Here is a 20,204-nt window from a genome sequence, read left to right as displayed (position 1 = left end):
GCCACTTTCTCCCCTTGGTGTCCATACGTTTGTTCTCTACACCTGTGTCTCAATTTCTGCCCTGCAAACTGGTTCATCTGTACCATTTTTCTGGGTTCCACATATATGCGTTAATATATGATATTTCTTTTTCTCTTTCTGACTTACTTCACTCTGTATGACAGTCTCTTGATTCATCCATGTCTCTACAAATGACCCAATTTCGTTCCTTTTTATCGCTGAGTAATATATGTATATTGTATATATGTACCACATTGTACCACATTGTATATATGTACCACATCTTCTTTATCCAGTCATCTGTCGATGGCCATTTAGGTTGCTTCCATGACCTGGCTATTGTAAATGGTGCTGCAATGAACATTGGGGTACATGTGTCTTTTTGAATTATGGTTTTCTCTGGGTATATGCCCAGTAGTGGGATTACTGGGTCATAAGGTAATTCTATTTTTAATTTTTTAAGGAACCTCCATACTGTTCTCCATAGTGGCTGTATCAATTTACACTCCCACCAACAGTGAAAGAGGGTTCCCTTTCCTCCACACCCTCTCCAGCATTTGTTGTTTGTAGATTTTCTCATGATGCCCATTCTAACTGCTGTGAGGTGATACCTCATTGTAGTTTTGATTTGCATTTCTCTAACAATTAGTGATGTTGAGCAGCTTTTCATGTGCTTCTTGGCCATCTGTATGTCTTCTTTGGAGAAATGTCTATTTAGGTCTTCTGCCCATTTATGGATTGGGTTGTTTACTTTTTAAATATTGAGCTGCATGAGCTGTTTATATATTTTGGAGATTAACCCTTTGTCCATTGATTCGTTTGCAAATATTTTCTCCCATTCTGAGGGTTGTCTTTTGGGCTTGTTTATGGTTGTCTTTGCTGTGCAAAAGCTTTTAAGTTTCATTAGGTCCCATTTGTTTATTTTTGTTTTTATTTCCATTACTCTAGGAGGTGGATCAAAAAAGACCTTGCTGTGATTTATGTCAAAGAGTGTTCTTCCTATGTTTTCCTCTAAGAGTTTTATAGTGTCCAGTCTTACATTTAGATATCTAATGCATTTTGAGTTTATTTTTGTGTATAGTGTTAGGGAATGTTCTAATTTCATTCTTTTACATGTAGCTGTCCAGTTTTCCCAGTACCACTTATTGAAGAGACTGTCTTTTCTCCATTTAACATCCTTGCCTCCTTTGTCACAGATTAGTTGACAATAGGTGCATGGGTTTATCTCTGGGCTTTCTATCCTGTTCCAATTATCTATATTTCTGTTTTTGTGCCAGTACCATATTGTCTTGATTACTGTAGCTTTGTAGTATAGTCTGAAGTCAGGGAGTCTGATTTCTCTGGCTCCATTATTTTCCCTCAAGACTTCTTTGGCTATTCAGAGTCTTTTGTATCTCCATACAAATTTTAAGATTTTTTGTTCTAGTCTGTAAAAAATGCCATTGGTAGTTTGATAGGGATTGCATTGAATCTATAGATTGCTTTGGGTAGTATAGTCATTTTCACAATGTTGATTCTTCCAATCCAAAAACATGCTATATCTCTCCATCTATTTGTATCATCTTTAATTTCTTTCATCAGTGTTTTATAGTTTTCTTCATACAGGTCTTTTGTGTCCTTAGGTAGGTTTATTCCTAGGTATTTTATTCTTTTTGTTGCAGTAGTAAATGAGAGTGTTTCCTTAAATTTCAGATTTTTCATCATTAGTGTATAGGAATGCAAGAGATTTCTGTGCATTAATTTTGTATCCTGCAACTTTACCAAATTCATTGATTAGCTCTAGTAGTTTTCTGGTGGCATCTTTAGGATTCTCTATGTATAGTATCATGTCATTTGCAAACAGTGACAGTTTTACTTCTTTTCCAATTTGTATTCCTTTTATTTCTTTTTCTTCTCTGATTTCCATGGCTAGGACTTCCAAAACTATGTTGAATAATAGTGGTGAGAGTGGACATCCTTGTCTTGTTCCTGATCTTAGAGGAAATGCTTTCAGTTTTTCACCATTGAGGATGATGTTTGCTGTGGGTTTGTGGTATATGGCCTTTTTTATGTTGAGGTAGGTTCCCTCTATGCCCACTTTCTGGAGAGCTTTTATCATAAATGGGTGTGAGTTTTGTCTGGGATGGGCAGGAGAGGAGATGTTTACTTTTCATTTTATACATTTGAATGTTTATCATGTGTATATATTATTTTCTATTATAAAAGAAAAAAATTAAGAAAAAATTTAAAAATCATATCAATGTAATTAGGAAGGTGATTCTGCTAGGGGTAAATTTAAAAACATACAACTTGGGCTTCCCTGGTGGCGCAGTGGTTGAGAGTCCGCCCGCTGATGCAGGGGACACGAGTTCGTGCCCCAGTACGGGAAGATCCCACATGCTGTGGAGCGGCTAGGCCCGTGAGCCATGGCCGCTGAGCCTGTGCTCCGCAATGGGAGAGGCCACAACAGTGAGAGGCCCACGTACAGCAAAAAAATAAAAAATAAAAAAAAATAAAAACATACAACTTTTATGGGTTGTAAATTATGTACTGCTTTAAGGGTATGAGAATAATGATTCCTTCTATAATATTGATAAATTATACAAAATTGTATGAAATTCCATTTGAAAGTACTTGGAGCTCTTCAACTGATGTTATGTAAAAGACGATTTTTTTTTTTTTTTGGCCACACCAGGAGGCTCCTGGGATCTTAGTTCCCTGACCAGGGATTGAACCTGGGCCACCACAGTGAAAGCACCAAGTCCTAACCACTGGACTGCCAGGGAATTCCCTAAACGATGAAATCTTGAAATATTTCTCCAGTGTTTTCTCAGCTATAACTTGCACTCACTTTATCTACATGGTACCAAAATTGGCTTTAAATATACATTTTCCTTCTGTACCTAAGAATAAGGCTAGTGCTGGTGGCGTCTACTGTGCTCCAGGTACTTTTTCATTGAATGCTCATAGTGCCTCTGCAGGGTGGGTGGTATTAGTTCTAATTTTCCTATAAAGAAACTGAGGCTGGAAATATTGATCAACTTGTTCAAAGTAACACAAGTAGAGAGACCCCAAGGCAATTCACTTAGCTTGACCTGCCTCCCCATCTTCTTCATTTGGGGAAAAAAAATAAAGGGAAACTAAAAGAAAATCATCTTGCCTTTTATTCTTGCCTTTACTTATTTCTTGTTTTCAGCAACTAATTGTGCTTTTCTAACCTTGTCTTATGTCCTAGGAGAAGGTACTTAACAGAAGGCATCACAGGGGTCAGAGATTATAAACAGTTTGTTAGCTGAATTTTCATAGATGTTTTCAGTAAAACAGAGAATTCACAGCTCAGTGATATTTTTTTCCCCCAGATATTGTGGATGCTTTATCAGATCCAAAGAAATTTCTTTCCATTACGGAAAAGAGAGCAGACCAAATGAGAGCTATGGGCATTGAAACCGTAAGTAGCAATGGTGAATTAAAGACAGCCGAGTTGGGGAAATTTGGTTGTCTAACAGTGATTACAAGAGCAAGACAAAGTAATAAATTAATAGAACAAGTTCAAAAGTGGTTTTTGAAACTGAACTTATCAATTCAACAAAAGAGTTTCAAAGGTCTATGAGGACATAGCATATTTAATAAAATGTGACCCACATCCTCACTGTGGCTTCACTCACATCCGGGGATCCTGGCCCCATTAGAAATGAAATGGAAAACATTCATGATGCTTTTAGGAACATTTAGGATATAGGGTGCTTTTGTGAGACACTGAAATACCAGCTAACCTTATTCAGTATATTAATGAAATTGGCATTTACTATTGTTTATTTTTTACTAGTCTTGCATCCAACCTTCAATTTCAGTGCACAGTTGTGGTGTTTGCTTCTTTGTTTCTAAAACTCCCGTTACTCCTCAGTTTAGGATGGAAATGGAAATCTCTCCAGTAGCTGGAAGAAAAGAAGGTATACCCTGCTTGTAAAGGAGCTACATCTGCTTTCCTAGGCTTCATCATTTATTTCAAGCCTGAGGAAACCATGTGTTTACTCCTGCCAAGCAAAGATCTATTTAAGGAGTAGAGGTTAGGATGCGGAAGGGGAAAAGTTGATGGTACAGACTGGATTCAGTAAAAGGAAGAATGTGCAAGACATTTGAACTTGAGGTGGCATTCATTTGGGTCAGTATAAACATTTCTGTTCCAGAGTGACATCGCCGACGTGCCCAGTGACACGTCAAAGAATGACAAGAAAGGGAAAGCCAACACAGCGAAAGCAAGTGTGACCCCTCAGAGCAGCTCAGAGCTCAGGCCCACCACCACGGCCGCCCTGGGAGCTGGCCTGGAGGCCAAGAAAGGTAAAGGAGAGTTGTCTGGGCTCCTTGTCTCTTCTGGCAATTTTAGAACCTTTGATGCAGGTATTTAGAATTGTTAATTTAGCCAACTTTCATGGTTCCATAAATCTCAAGAGCAGCAGGTTTTCTTGTGGGTTGAACAAACAGCTTAATTTCCCTGAGTGGTTAACAGGAAGCCAGTGTTTCCTCTGCTAGATCCCCTGCACTGTAGTCATACTGTGTACAATATTCGTAGATCTAGAAATGTTTACATTTGGTGTCCTTTATGGAAAAAACATTCACAGAGTGAACTTACTGAACTTATCCCCTCTTTCCTCCAGATACTACCATAGGCATGGGCAGTGAGCTTATGAACCAACAGAATCCTGATTGTTCTAACATTCCTGCATTCCTTTATTGAGAATTTCCCCCCATCTGTAGATATTTAGCATCCGTGACTATTTATTTGTAAAATTATTGACGGGCATCTGAAGGCCAGTTCTGTGTGGTTACCTATGAATGAAACGAAAGATCATTAGAGGTGGCATTGCAAAGAATTATGTGTCCCGTGTGCCAGTATGTAGGGGGAGCAATTGTACTGATTATTTAAAGGGAACTTCCATTCTTATTGTCCAGGCCTCCATTCTGATTGGATGATCCCCATCCCATATGATAATTAAATATTGTAAATATTCTCCTTGACCTGAATCATTTACTAAATTCGCTCTTCTTACTTTAAGAAGAATTTCTGCTTTTCCTAATGGTTTTCTACTCAGTATATATATCTCCCATTTATATGTGAATTCGGCATCTTTGGTATAAGAAGATCAAGTTGTCTGTTTACTTAAATACACACAGTGCTGCAGTTTAAGGTAAGAAATGACAGACTTTCCTTAACCAAAGCAGCATTGTAATTTAGCAGGAAACTAAGTGTGCACTGAGCTTTGTGAAACAAATTAGAGAATGAGATGGCACAAAAGTAGCCCCAGTTGTACTTTGCAACTTGTCTGTTTCTCCCTGGAAAGAATGTGGAACAAGGTAATAATACAGGATTTGGGCATTCCGTCCAGCACTGGTCGTTCTTAACATCAGCCACCCAGACAGAGATAGAGAGTGGAAAATGGAAGAGTTTTTGTTTAGTTAAAGTTCTTGTGTCATGCCCACCAGCACATAAAGACATTAGTAATTATAGTGAATTAAGTGGCCTGCAAAAGCAGTGTGACTAGCTTTCAGAGGACAGAAGTGATCCTAGTTCTAGAAGGGACCATGTTTGTGTTTTGAACTGTTTCACTCCTGGTTCCAAATGAGATTACACAGGAAGGAGCCATTGGAAGAAAGCTCTCCCTTTCCCTCGTCCCCTCTGCAGACGCCCTGAGGAAGAGGGTCTACACACTTTCATTTTGGCCTTTTGTTCAGGAGACTTGGGAGCCTCCTCTAAGTGGCAGTACTCGGTTCTATGAGAAATGCCTTTGCACCTTCAGGGACCACACATGGCCCGAGGGGTAAGATGGGACAGGCTTCCACCCCTCGACCAGGCAGTGTTTGTGAGCGCTGACCTCTCAGAAACAAGAGGGAGAGGGCCCCTTCCAGCTGGTGCTCAGAGGAGACTTAAGGATGATGTCCTAACTGAGCTGGGCCTTGAAATGAAGGTCTGATGTGAACAGGAAGAGAAGGTGGAGGAGCCCAGGAGGAAGCCACATAGGAAGCAGCCAGGGGTAGGAAAGGGGGCAGGGCCAGTCCTGGTCTGGAAAGGATCTGGGACCACCTGAGAATGGGAAATGACATCAGAGGATTTTTTTAAGAAGATTAATACAGTCTTGGCAGAAATATTCTTTAAAAGGAAGGAATGGATGCTAAGGGCAAGTGAAGAATTAGAGTATTTGTGCCTCTACTATAACGCTTATCACCTTATATTTGTATTATATATTTATTCACATTATATTTATATGACGTGATAACAACCAGAGAAAGCAGTTATTGCTGACAAGACCACCCCTCTGTCATTCAGTGTCCCTGGAACGATGCCTAGTAAAGATCTAAAGTCTCTTCTCTTAAGAAGTAAATGGCTGATGAATGAATGAGCCATACTAATGGCCAGGAGGGCCTGAATTAGGCTGGAAGTACTCAGAGGGAAAGGAAGGATGGAAATCAATTGGTGGCTTGGATATGGGACTTAGGAGGTAACTCAGCGACTTCAAGGTCAGGTCACAGAGAGAGATGGTGCCGTTGAGTGAAGTAGAGAACTCAAGAGGAAGAAAAACTTTGAGTAAGATGATTCTGGTCCTGGACATCATCAGGTTCAAGCTGTCAGTGGTACATCTGGGTGGAAACATGCAACAGCAGAGCTGTGGTAGGTAAAGAGGAGGTAGAAGGGAGAGAAAGAGAGAGAGCGAATGTGAGAATGCTTAGAAAGATAGCAGGAATGAAAACAAAGAAAAACAGAGAGAGATCTATGTTATAAGAAGAATGAGTTTTGGAAGGTATTGTAGACAGTCCAGAGAAGTTAAGACTGCATAATTACTGTTAGATCAGGGATGCCTGGGTGATGAGAATGGAAACCAGGTTAGAAAAATTGATGATTTAAGATATAAAATGGTTGTTGTGTAGAGCAGTAGCATGTTGGTAGGAACCAGTGAAGAGAAAGAGAAGGAAAATGCAAGAGAGAGCTATATAGTGAAACAGGCTCTGAGGAAGAGCTGAATCAAGAGAAAGGAAACGATCCTGCTGCATAAAGAGGGAAGAGAGGTGTCCTGTCTGAGCCAAGAAGAGAAGTTTCAGGGTGAAAAGGAAGCTGTCAGGGTGGGGCCCGACAGAATTTGCTGTGAACATCTGTGAAGGTGAGGAGTCCTGAAGTTCTACATGATTTCTCTTAGACACACAGCCAAATAGCAATAACTGCACCAATGCTGCTTGATTTTCTCTTTAATTTTAAGGATAAAAAATTAAGGAAACTCAACTAGTTGATTTCCAAATTACGGTTTGAGAGAAAACAAGTCATTTTTAATGAGCTGCATTGATAAAAATAAAAAAATATATACTGAACCTTCAACTAGTCAAAATCTTTGGGGCCCAAATTGGACAAATTCACCCCTACTTTCACACCAGAAGCCTGGAGACCTACACTATCCAATATAGAAACCACTGGCCACATGTGGCTATTTGGGCTTAAAAATCAAAACTTGAGTTCCTTAGGTGCACTGGCCACATTTCAGGTGCTCAAGAGCCACGTGGAACTCGTGGCCATCCACTGGACAGCTCACAGATGAAACATATCCACTCTTGTTGGAAGTCCTATTAGACAAGCTGCTTTGGACATATAGATGAAACCAAGCATGTACCAGTTCCTGTTCTGTAGAGTGTGTTTTTTCCTAACTAACTAAATCATTCACAGGAACTAACACTTTTATAATGTGTCTTTCTCCAAAAAAGACCAAAGGTTTATGTTTTCACAGGGTCCTGTTAATCAAGATTTCATTGAACAAACACCAAAAAAGAGTGTCATCAGACTAGGTCAAACTCTTAATATTTGTTAGATCTCCAGAGGACCTTGCATGCCCCCCAATTCTGTGTGTTCATTTTACAGAAGAGAGAAAAGAGACCCAAAGATAGGGAGCTCTTAGTGATGCCAGGATAGACCCCTCTGCCCTGCAGTAAAGCAGGGAATTAGCTTGTGATGTCAGACCTAAGAGATTAGAGAGTAGCCCCATGATCCCTTGACACCCCTATCACAAAATGTTATAGATCAGAAGACTGATTTCTCTCCGCCATGACTCTCCTTTTTTCTGTCCTTACCACGCTCACACTGGATGTGCACATCTTCTTAAAATGAGTACAGCTGAAAAACAAGAACCTAGAACTTGACACCTTATCTTTCTTGAATATTTCATACCTAGCCTTTGGGATTCTAACGGAAATCAATTATAGTACAGAGGGCACATTCGTCCTGTTTGCCTAAGATGAAAATCTGCAGTCAAACAGAACATGTTTTGGGATTCGCCTACAAATGTGGTTGCCATGACAACACCTGGCTTAGCATCACTCCAGTAACAGGATGACTTAGTATATTAATCTAGGTCCTCATGACAGCGTCCTGTTCTATGATGGTTTGATTTCATTATTTTCATTATTTTATGTCTGTTAAAGGCATTTTTGGACTCAGTAGTATATCACTTAAATGCTAAAATTAAATTCAGTTAAAGAAAGCGGCTGAAAAAATGTTTTGTTCTTTGATGATGGTTAAGCTGGGAATAGAGTTGGTAGTTAGTGGACTGATAGGATGAGCCTTCAAATACAAAGATAAAGGTAACTATAATAGATGCTGCTGTGCCTGGTCTGATCTCCTCTATGAGGTTGGTGTCACAACCCTCGGTGTCTGGGAATACTGGCTGACTGCAAATCACAGCTGCACTTTGCTCCCTAGAGTTGCCCTCAGACCATGTGAGTTCTCTTGCCTCGAAAAGGAAGATTCTGTAAAATCTCTGACACCCTTAGCTGAGTGATATGGGGTTACAAAAGCCCAGTTTCCTTACCTCAAACTAGAACAACACCAGAGGGCTATTTATGCTAAAGAATTTCCTGTAGGATCAGACCTAGGCTGGATTTCAGCTAGAAAGACACTCAAGCTTCTTCCTCTGCCCTATCCTGCTTCTCTCCCACCCTCTAAGGGGTTTCTCCTGAGAGCCTTCCCTTGATAAATCGTGTGTACACAAATCCCCTTTTCAGGCTCTGATAGTAGGAAACCTGACCTAAAACAATAAACGTTTCAGGTAAGTGTCTAATTAATTGCTCTGTAATAGAAAACTAAGATGTTTATATCCATAACATTACACGGAAAGCTGCGTCAGCATCTTTAGATGAGATTTCAAAACTGTGAATTTGATATGATCACTTATTCTCTCTCATTTTTAATATACACAGTGACTTTTTGTTTCAGGTATTGAACTGATCCCTCAAGTGAGGATAGAAGATTTAAAGCAGATGAAGGTAAAATTACTCCGTCATTTTGCCAGCACTCTTGTGTTCTGCCTGTTGGTTAAACTTACTTATTTTTGTTTCTCACCAACTGTAGTCATTGTGGTAGTACTACACAAACTTATTTGGGATCCTGTCTTTCTTTCCCCCCCCCCCCAGGCTTACTTGAAGCATTTAAAGAAACAACAGAAGGAGCTCAATTCTTTAAAGAAGAAACATGCAAAGGTACAGTGTTTTGTGTGGGCAAGCAATATGTGTGTGTAGTTTTGTTTGCTTGTTTGTGTGTTTTTTCCTTTCATCTCTCTGATGAAACCTCACAGCCAAAAACACTACTTAGAAACTGATACCAGCCAACTGGGCAGAAGGACCTTCATTTTAACTGCTTAGAAATGAAATTTAAAAATAGAATCCGTTTGGGATTGGTTGTCACTGATTTGTGATCTGTGTTTCTAACATTTATTTCAAAAGCATAACAAAGCTTCACCCATTTCAAAATTGTTTCATAATTTGACTTTATCTAAACGAGTGGGCTGTCACCTGACTATTGAAAACCAGCACATAGTCTTAGTCTCTGGGTACCGAAATTCCCTTAGTCACTGGCAAATAGTTTGCCATACACGGTGTGTCAGGGGAGATGCTGGCCAGCTCCAAACTTCTCACCCAAGCCACCTAGAGAAAGAGTTTGTCTCACCTTCCCCCCCCATTATGTAAACTCTGCTTGCTGGCCTACTTATGGAATATAGTTGTTGTTCCTACTTACCCATAAGAAGAGGTCTTATGATCATGAGAAAATCTAAGTTAGCTACAAAGTTAAGAGAATAGCAGGAATTCTCACGTAGGTTGAAACACTTCACAGCACCCAGACGCCATCCTGCTTTCAAGTCTTCCCTCACCGGGAAAAGAGACAAACGTGATATCTTTTTCCTTCCGAGGATGTATCACAACAGCTGCTGCTGCTGGAAGGGTAAATATGTCCTCTTCCATTATGGGTAAGGAGAGCAAGAGAAATTTTAATTTCTTAACTTGAAAGGACTTCTGAATTCTTTTAAGCTCATGTTGCCATCCCACTTCTTTATACCCTGACCCCAGCCTCAAACCAAGGCACAGCCTGCAGAGCTGGACTTGAGTGATGAACCTCTGAGTCACTTCAAATACGAAGATGCAAAGAGTGCAGCCTGGAACTCTGTCATCTCTTTAATGGTTTGTGCTCCTTTGAGAAATTTGGCCTGATCTTGGCCTAGTAACAGTCCCTGTATTATTGGCTTCATGGATTTGCTGATATAGCGGTCACTTCAAAGACTGCTCGAATTTCAATTCTATTCAGTGGAATTCCTTTCATTGCCACGTGGAAAACCCACCACAGATTTTTATAAGTGTGGAGACAGAGCTCAAGTAGGGATTTCCATTTTATTGGTCATTGGCAGCAAGCTGGAATATGGAAAGGGAACAGAAAACGGAGAGAAAAGGAAATGCGAATGCACTTTCAATGACTTTGGTTATTAGGAATGGAGTTGGTAACCATATGGCAAGGAGTCATCCACCAGATTTTCCTTCTGTTTAAGTTGGATCTCTGTTATTGAGGCAGGCATCTCAATGGCCTTTGGACTGATTGGAAATTTAAGCATTTTGGCCTGAGTCTCATTTAATATTTCCTTGAGGCATGACCAGGAAATATACCATGTCTGATAATAATAAGAATAATATACCATCTAGGATTTTTGTATGTGAAGTTATTTTCCAGATGCTGTGCTCAGCACTTTATATTTATTACCTCATCTTATACTTTCTACCCTATAAGATAAATTCTAAGTCCCCATTGTGCACATGTGGAAGTTAAGATCAGGGAGGTGAAGCCATGTAACTAATGCCCCAGCATTAGAGGGTAGCAGAGCCAATATTTGAACCCAAATTGTCTTGAGTCTGGAACCCATACTCATATTGCATTATTCTGTGAAGGATATTGGATGCTTCAGTAAGTAAACAAGTTCCTGTGTTACATCAAAGGCAGTGGCAGCACATGGGACAGTATGTAAATCTCCATCTAGTTTGGAGAGTATCAATATACTGGTTACCTGGACAGCTGCTGAGGAAGGTTGCTCCTTGGTTCTTTAGGACTTAACCTCTATAACACTGAGCAGAATTGTCTGCTGATTCCCTATCTAAACCTTCGAGTTCAGACTGTCTCAGTTCTATTAACAGGCCTATCTGCTTAATTGGAAAAGTGGCAAAGATGGTGTCTTAGTCAGTTTGGGCTGCTATGACAGATTACCATAGACCAGGTGGCTTAACCAACAATTTCTTTCTTACAGTACTGGAGGCTGGAAGTCCAAGGTCAGGGTGCACCAGATTCAGTGTCTGATGAGGGCCCCCTTCCTGGTTTACAGACAGCCTCCTTCTTACTGCTCCTTACATGGTGTGGAGAGCTTTCATCTCTTTCCTGTATCTTCTTATAAGGGCACTAATCCCATTCATGAATGCTCCACCCTCATGACCTCACCACCTCCCAAAGGCACCCCCTCCAAACACACTGAGGATTAAGGCTTCCACATATGAATTCAAAGTGGGGAGGGATACAAATATTCAGTCAATAGCAAGTGAAAAATTATTTTTCCATGAGAGAATTTAGAGGTAGCTTTGATAGCTCTTCCCCTCTGATGCCACTGAACTTTATTCCTTCCATTTTCTTCACACTTATTGGTGAGGAAATATTAGTATTTAGTAACAAATAAATCCTATATGGCAGAATAGAATCCAAGTTGCCTTCATTTGCAGAAACAACTTCAAGCTTCTTGGAGCCTCACATTCTAATAGAACCAAAACTTAAAAGGAGATTTTAAATCTCCCTAAATCCTACCATCTAAATTTGTGTGGACTTTCGTAACAGCTCTAGTGTACATTTTTTGGAGGAAGCCTTCAAAATGCCTTCAGTCAAGTAACAGAGCCAAATTGCACAGTAAAATATACAGTGCTTGCCTGTTGCTTTTCAGAATGCTTTTTGAAAGCATTTCTTAGCAGGCCAATGCATTTCATGGCTTGTTTTCCATATCCTCATGTACTTCAGAAGTTAAAGTCACAAATATATGATTATAAGCTTATGATGAATTCCTTCTCCCACATTAAATACACAGGGGGCCCACTTTTCTATTCAACCTGCTTTGGCAGTATAATTTACGAACTCTGAATTCCATAATCTTTTTATATAGAACTACCACTACTAATAAGGCTGACATTTATTTAATGTTACTTTTGTGTTACACATTGTATATACATTCTTAAATTCTCACAATATCCCTGAAACCCAAATGGTATTATCCACATTTTAGACATGAATAAAATGAAATTCAGAGAAGTGCCTAGAGCAATATAACTCATTCATGCTGGTTATAATTAAAGTGCTTTTCATCTATTTGAACTGTCCAAAGGCTTTGCAAATAATTATTTTCAAACAGTTAGACCTTTCTCTCTATAAAGTTTCTGTAACTTTTCAGTCTATAGTACTTCCCTAATTCTTTCCACTGTCTCGTCTGAGCCAACTTTTAAGATTAAGGGTATATTGGAATATTTACTTGCCCAATATATACTGAGGTCTACTCAACTAATGCACTTGTCTTTAAAACTGAAAAAAAGAAACACTGGTGAAGGAGTTGAGAGGATGTGGTGAATCTGTTACCACTGGACCCGCTTAGTGCCTGATCCCATTTGATCTTATTGATCCTAACACTAGTTTTTCTATCTGTCAATACTTTTCAAAAGGTAAAACTAGCTAATATATACATAAGCATTTATTATTTGGTATTCTTATAACAATTATATAAAGGAGTATTATAATTATATTAACTTGTATCAGTTAGCTTTTGCTGAGTAACAAACTATCCCCAAATGTAGTGACTAAAAACAGCCACTGTTTATTTAGCCCACAATTTTGTAGCTCAGCTGGATGATGTTCCTGGTCTCATCTGGGTTCACTTGTACATCTGCTGTCACTACCAGTTTGGCAGATGGTGGGCAGATGTGGGGGGCTGGCTGACTTTGGAAGGCCTCTGCTTTCTGTGGTCTCTCATCTTCAGCAGTAGTCCAGGCTTATTCACATGGTAGGGGTCCCAAGAGACCAAGCCTCAGCTCAGAACTGGCACAGCATCACTTCCACCTCATCTCTTGGCTACAGCAGGTCACAAGGCTGTCCCAGGTTCAAGGGATGAGGACTCTACTTCTTGGCAGGAGGAACCACAAAGTCAGGTTGCAAAGGGGATTGGATACAGCAAGAGAAATCATTGTGGCCCTTTTTGCAAACAGTCTACCAGCCATTTGCCAGATGAGATAATTTACACTTAAAAGAAACACAGCTTGACTAAATCACCTAGCTTTTAAATGGTGGAGCCAAGCTTTGGACCAAATTCTATTGGACTCCAGAACTCAAGCTCTTCATCACTGTATTGGGTTGCCTCTGAGTTTTCCCACATTAGTTTTTATTTCCACACATCTTGATGGTCTTAGTGAAAGGTTTTTAAGAGCAGTCATGAGTCTACAGGGCACAGATATCTTGGCATCCTTTGGGACTGCTTTTTCAACACATGATCCTTGGGCCAAGAACTGGAGGCTTCATAGAACTGCATATTCTTGTGCCCACTGGAGACTTTGTTATCATCTCCAAGGAGAAATCTAGGAAATACATTTTAAATAAGCTCCTCTCCTATGCACATTAATTTTGAAAACTGTTTCTTTAGGAATATTATTTAGCACTCTTTACTGTTCCTCAGTGAAAACCCCACTAAAGGCCTGTAAGATGCAGAGCAGGCCTCCCTGAAAAATGGGTTTTGCCCTGTTGTCAGGCAATAGTAAGGATTAACTACCCCAGCCTTTCTGTGAAACAACATTTATATAACCCTTTCTAACAGTTATGGTGCTACCTAAGATGGGGCTAAGGTTTGCTACCTCAAAGCTCTGGGTTATAAAATAACCTACAGAGGAGGGAAGGTAGCCTATGCTATACCTTCCAATCACAGCACCCATGGGTCAACCATGGCACATAGTAGCCAAAAGCAGAGACCAGTACTCAGTCCATGTTCAGTGACTGTAGGGCACTCTCAGCTATTACATACCAGCCTGAGTAAATCATGCCACTTCTCAGAAAGGGAAGCAGAGAATGGTTTACTTAACCTAGTGGCTTAAGAAATGTATGGTCCATAAGAGAGCTTATTTCCAAACTTAAAGTTTAGCTGCAGGATGGAGAAGGAATAGTGATATGACAATGAGGATCTACCATATATGAAAGAGAGCCAAAGAAATAGTTGTGAGATCTGCTGTTAGGACAGTGAGAAGAAAAGATAGGTACTGACCATTTGAGCCCCAAATGGGATCGAAATGCTAGCTAACATGGCTAGTTTTCGGAAAATGGCAATGGTCAATTGCTTTTGATCCTCTGAATGCGGTTGACAGTCAAACTTCTACTTGTCTCTCACTTTCTCAATTTGAAATGGAAACTAGTGGACTGCTTTTCAAGTGTCCATTAGATGAGACACAGAAAGAGCAGAACTAAGCAACCGTGATCCCACACTAGCGCAGGGCTCATCTGGGTCCAGAGCTAGGGTTGCTTTCATTAAAAGACAAGCATGCTTTTCAATTGTCAGATGTGGTCCAATCCTTAGAGCAAAAAATTTAAGCCCAAAGTTAAGTAAATATCCCCAATAACACATTAGAAGAAGAATTCCAACTCAAATGAGGTAAAAGAAGTAAATGAAGGAAGTTGGCCCCATATAGAAAACGGGGAGCACTCATTCTTGTCCAAAGGGCAAGTCAGACTCAGTTCCTACCATTGGTCTGAGTCTGAGGTCTTCCCACCTTGAGAGTCTGTGGGCCAGCTTCATTCTCTAAAGGGGAATCACAGAACCTGAAATCTTACATGAATTTCCTCTTCTTTTAATATTGGCCACTAATTCAGTCTTTTTCTGAAACACCATGTAGGCAAAAAAAAAAAAAGCAATAACAAAAACTGAATGCATCCCTTGGACCACCAGTTTGCAGCATCATCACTAGATGAGTCAAATAAAATGCCTGAGAATCTGACTAAAATTTGGCATTTCAGTAAAGCTGCTAATGGAAAATATGCTCTTTGCTATGCAAGCAGTTTTGCTGATAATAAACACCAAGACTACCGTTAAACTCATCAAATGTAATTCGTGGTAAGAAGTCAGTAACAGACCTACAACTCTGTCATGAAGTAGAAATGGGCAGAGACACAGCAACCACCCACAAAGGCAGTTTACTGGTAATCTCAGAGGTGCGTGCTGAGCAAACGCGATTTACTCAGATGTTTCAGTATCATCTGTGGCGTGAGAATTTATGCCCAGAGTCACATAAGCCACAAGAATGAATTGCAGCAGAAGTTTTTCCCAGAAGAAGCTGAATTTACTCTTAATGTTTTTTTTTTTCCACTGAGCAAATAGATATACTGTAGTTTTTGAGGTTACTATTGATTTTTTTTTTTCCTTTAGCAGTTGATGGTGGTAGACAGTTCTTTTTTTTTTATTGGAGTATAGTTGATTTACAATGTTGTGTTAGTTTCAGGTGTACAGCAAAGTGAATCAATTATACATATACATATATAGAGCAGGTACTCTTAACTTTGATAGAAATATATACAAATCCTGCTAAAAGCCATACATTAATTTCCTCAAAATATCCCAATTAAGATAGACTTTTAAGTCAACATATTTAATTTTGGTACTCTTGACCTGAAAGAATGAAAAAGGACTTATCTCTTCCATAGGGTCTCATGACTCAGTCAAGGACCAAAAGAATAAAATCAATGATAGTTTTTTTGGTTTTTGTGTTTAGTATAAATAGGCTTAGAGATAATTTCCTGGCTCCTCTAGTTTGTACAACAGGAAGCTAAGGCTTGAGCCCACCGCCACGCCCATCAAGTGATGATCAGTAATTAGGTCCCCATTTCTTTGTGAAAGGGGAAGTGTTGTCTGGGAACCAGATTATCCCAAAACTTCAATACCTGCTACCTACCACGCAGGGATAGTTTTGAGCACAGAGAAGAAACACAAGAGATAATTTTTCAAGGTGAGCTTTCTTGTTATGTGTATTCATTGTAATCATTTTAATTCAATATGCTTCTAATTTTTTAAAATTCTATATACATTAGGTAACTTGCAGCTCATAACCATGAATTAGGTTGGGCAAACAAGGTCCTGTTCAGTTTTCTAATAAAGAAATTGAAGCCTGGAAAGATTTATGTTTGTTACACAAGGCCACTAGGATGAGCTGGGACCAGAATCCAAGTCCTCTTACTGCTTTTCCATGCTAATTTTTTTTAATTCATGCAACAAATATTTACTGAATCTACTTTGTACCAAGCATTGGGCCATGTAGTGGTGAAAAAAAGAGGTTTTCCCTGCCCTTGTAGAGCATATCTTATATACTTGAAGCCATCATGAATGCCTTTATGGTACAAACACCCTCATTCCTCATATCTTAATTGGGTTAATTAAGGTTCACCAGAATACTTCCTTAAGCAATAGTCTATGTCAGCTTACTTCCAATCCTCAGAGCCTCTTTTTTTTTCCCTTTTCTTGTGCTGCACTAGAATATTTAAAGAAACAATCTTCTCCACCCTCCTTTCAATGATATTTGCAAGAGACATAGGAATGTGGCACCTCTGAAATGTTTTATTCTAGACTTGCATAGAGCCCCTTATTTGCCCAGGAAAATTAATACATGTGCCAAACAGGCATGATGATTACTAAATCTTAGAAGGAAGGCTAGTAGTAGGGTGATTTAGTGGGTTTTTTACCCCATGACAATGCAAGAGTAGCTAAATCCATTTAAATAAGGATACATCGACGTGTCAATCTATTCCTGTGGCAGTAGGTTAAGCTTGGAGGAAAAGTTTATTGATTTAACTTCTCGGGCTGTTCTCCCTTCTCCCAGGTCACTCTCTGCATGTTTTCATGAGTACTGAATAATATAAGTAGGTTTGTATGTAATTGTATTTTGAATAAGGTATAACAGGCATTTGAAATATGATTTCTCTTATATTTAATCCTAACAACCCTATGAAGTAGGGAACAATCTCCCAATTATAAAGATTGAAGAAGGTATCACTCTCCCAATTATAAAGATGAACAGACTGAGAGGGTAAGTAGCTTGTCCTAAGACCTGAGACTGTCCATGTCTTTAACCCAATGCAGAACCCCTAGATTATAACACAAAAGGGCACAGATATTGGTAACAGGACTGGATTTATGAGGTGTTCCAGGTTACCACAAATTAAGCAGGACATTGTTACCTATAATTCCCTAACCCCAAATCCAGAGGAAGGTAACATCACCTCAGAGCACTCATTGTCCCTGTTATCAGGTCCTATTCCTAGAACCTTCCTGCCTAGCACCACCTTCCTCCATGCCTTCTCCCAGAGGCATTTATTCACTGGACAGGAATGCTGAGACCATGTGCACCAATGCGCTTCTGAAGAATTTATATATAAATGAACTGTAAAGCAAGTCCTGTGTTAACCTGCTAACAGTATTGGGAAATTAAGAAAATCTTGGGAAAGTTCAAAATCCCTCCCCCATTTATATTTTATGAAATCTTTTAAGATATCCATGAATTAGGTTAAAGGTGAGCCTACCTTAGGAAGAAAATTAAATTTAAAATAATTAAGTCACTCACTTTTGTTACTCACTTAAAAAAATAAGCAAAAGGAAACATGACCGTGAGGGTAGTTATATAACCTGAGCAAAGTCTATCCATTCCAGGCTTTAGTATCATCTCATTTCTCTAAGTTTCTCAAGAGTAAGTCTAGGATATAACATCAAGCATCATCTTAGAGTGTATATTACTGATTGAACTGTTTTCCTCTATGATTAGGGGCTGATCAGCTAAAGAAATCTGATTTCAGTTAAGTCCCTGGCTGTGACCAAATTATCAGGAAGAAATAATGTTTATAAAGAAATACTTATTTTCAAAGCATTGCAGCCCCATTTTCAGTGATTGAAGGAAGCAGATGGAGAAATATTTTAACTATCTGTAAAGCTGAAGGCCAGGGTTCCTCAACATTCTGTCATCCTTGTGAGTGCATCTAGATTAGGAAGCTGGCAAAAATATCAATTGATGGGGATTCAAAATGAGCTGATATTGACAACCACAGTGGAGGTTCTCACTGTGTAATGATGGTATTCAAGACCTTCCAAAAAGTGTCCGGTGTTTAGAAGCCATGCCTCATAATGAATAGTTATATTCAGCATGTAAAAGAGAATAAATATGGTAGCTGAACTTGGGTTTTTGGGACTAGGTTGTAGAAGGGGTAGTGGACTCCTTAGATGACTCAGCAGAACAAAGATGGATGGGTGGCAGTTCTATGGAGACATCTATGTGCAGAAGAAAGAACTTTGAGATGATTGGTGTTGCCCAGCAGTGGGCAGGGCTGCCTTTTGAGGTGGGCATGTTCAGTGGACTGAGACTGGAAACCCACTTGTTGGAGAGACCTTATGGGAATACAAGAAACTCTTGGGTCAGGTGGGAGATTGGAAGTCTTTCCAGCTCCCAGACTCAGTTACTCCTTGATTTTCAAACCAAGACTCTGAAAGAGCTGTTGAAAATTATGCCAGCCCAACATGGGAGAAAGTTTATCAGCTACACTACAGGTCTAACTCGTCACTACAAATTCTTCTCGTTCAGGAGCACAGTACCATGCAGAAGCTACATTGCACACAAGTTGACAAAATTGTGGCGCAGTATGACAAGGAGAAGTCAACTCATGAGAAAATCCTAGAGAAGGCAATGAAGAAGAAGGGGTAAATGCTGTTTATGTCCTTCTGGAAGCTGTTTGCCTTTTTATGTTTTGTCTTTTCCCACAGTTCAACTGCCTGTTTAGGCCAAGGAAGAACTTAGTCTTAACTGTGTTTTCATCATTAACAATGATTCCTGGAAAATAAGCGACTCACTCAGCTGAAGGGAGTGACTGAAGTGGAAAAGAGGAGCTTTATTCAAGTTCTGCAGCTGTTGGTTAATGAAGTAATAACTGTGTCTTTCATGGTACCTTTAAGGTGAATGGGGGTCGAGGGGGAGAAGGAAGGACAAATTACAGTTGGAAAAATTCCAGAAATCATTTTGCATTGCTAGGTAATAAATAATAAGGTTGATACACTCAAGGAAAAAAAATGCAATTTTGATGTTTAATATTACAAGAATCCTTAGCTTATGCCAACAGATGAAACTGTTGAATAAAACCTATCACTGCATTTACCTTGAAAGATTTTATCTATTGATAGAATTAAGCTGGGGGAATGTTTCTGTGTTGCTGCAAGCTCACTGAATAACAGAGCAGGAGGGAAACACACTCAGTGCCAGCCATGGAGAAGTGATAAGTTGGATGTTTAGAATGTGCCTCTCAGAGACACTCTCTATTAATAATATGATGAAGCACTCTGACTTAGGCCATAATAAATCAGAGCATATATGCTGAAGGCAGAAGCTCAGGGCCTATTCTGGTTTCAGCAATGATATGGATATCACTGAAATAAGCAGTAATAGTTGCTGGGCAATTGCCTAGTATATATTTCCTACTCACAATAGAGTAAGAAGCAAAAATTACCCTGCACTGCCAAGAAATGCTATTTTTCTCCCTTGCTGGCATGGGTCACAGACAAAAATCTGGCTTTACAACCAAAGTGGAAGCATTGAAAACTCGCTTCAAGGCTGAGGTCCTATTTTTCAGTTCTCATCCTAAATAGTGTATTATTGAATAAACAAAAAATAGCTTGAAGAAAAGCAGGAACCAAAATGGAAACTCTGACAACAAACCCTTAACAATGAAATAATTGTTAGGTCTGAAATATCTCTTTGTGTAGTGGTTGAATTGAGTAATCATGATACAGATATTTTGTAAGGTGTGCATCTATTACTGGAAGAACCGAGGCTGCCCAGTGAGCCAT

General features: G+C 39.5%; 1 protein-coding gene across 1 annotated transcript in view; it reads left to right on the top strand.

Annotated features, from left to right (window-relative positions):
• Positions 1-20,204, top strand: part of PLCB4 (phospholipase C beta 4) — a 266,535-nt gene that overhangs the window by 227,916 nt on the left and 18,415 nt on the right. The window contains exons 27-31 of the mRNA XM_024764269.1: positions 3,339-3,427; positions 4,167-4,317; positions 9,227-9,276; positions 9,424-9,489; positions 18,949-19,064. Coding sequence (XP_024620037.1) covers positions 3,339-3,427; positions 4,167-4,317; positions 9,227-9,276; positions 9,424-9,489; positions 18,949-19,064 — 472 coding nt within the window. The remainder of the gene's footprint in view (positions 1-3,338; positions 3,428-4,166; positions 4,318-9,226; positions 9,277-9,423; positions 9,490-18,948; positions 19,065-20,204) is intronic.

This window comes from Neophocaena asiaeorientalis, unplaced genomic scaffold (assembly GCF_003031525.2).
Source record: "Neophocaena asiaeorientalis asiaeorientalis breed wild unplaced genomic scaffold, Neophocaena_asiaeorientalis_V1.1 scaffold400, whole genome shotgun sequence".
NCBI classification, from domain to species: Eukaryota; Metazoa; Chordata; class Mammalia; order Artiodactyla; family Phocoenidae; genus Neophocaena; species Neophocaena asiaeorientalis.
Note: the sequence above shows the minus strand (reverse complement) of the source record. Positions and strands in the feature narration are given on the sequence as shown.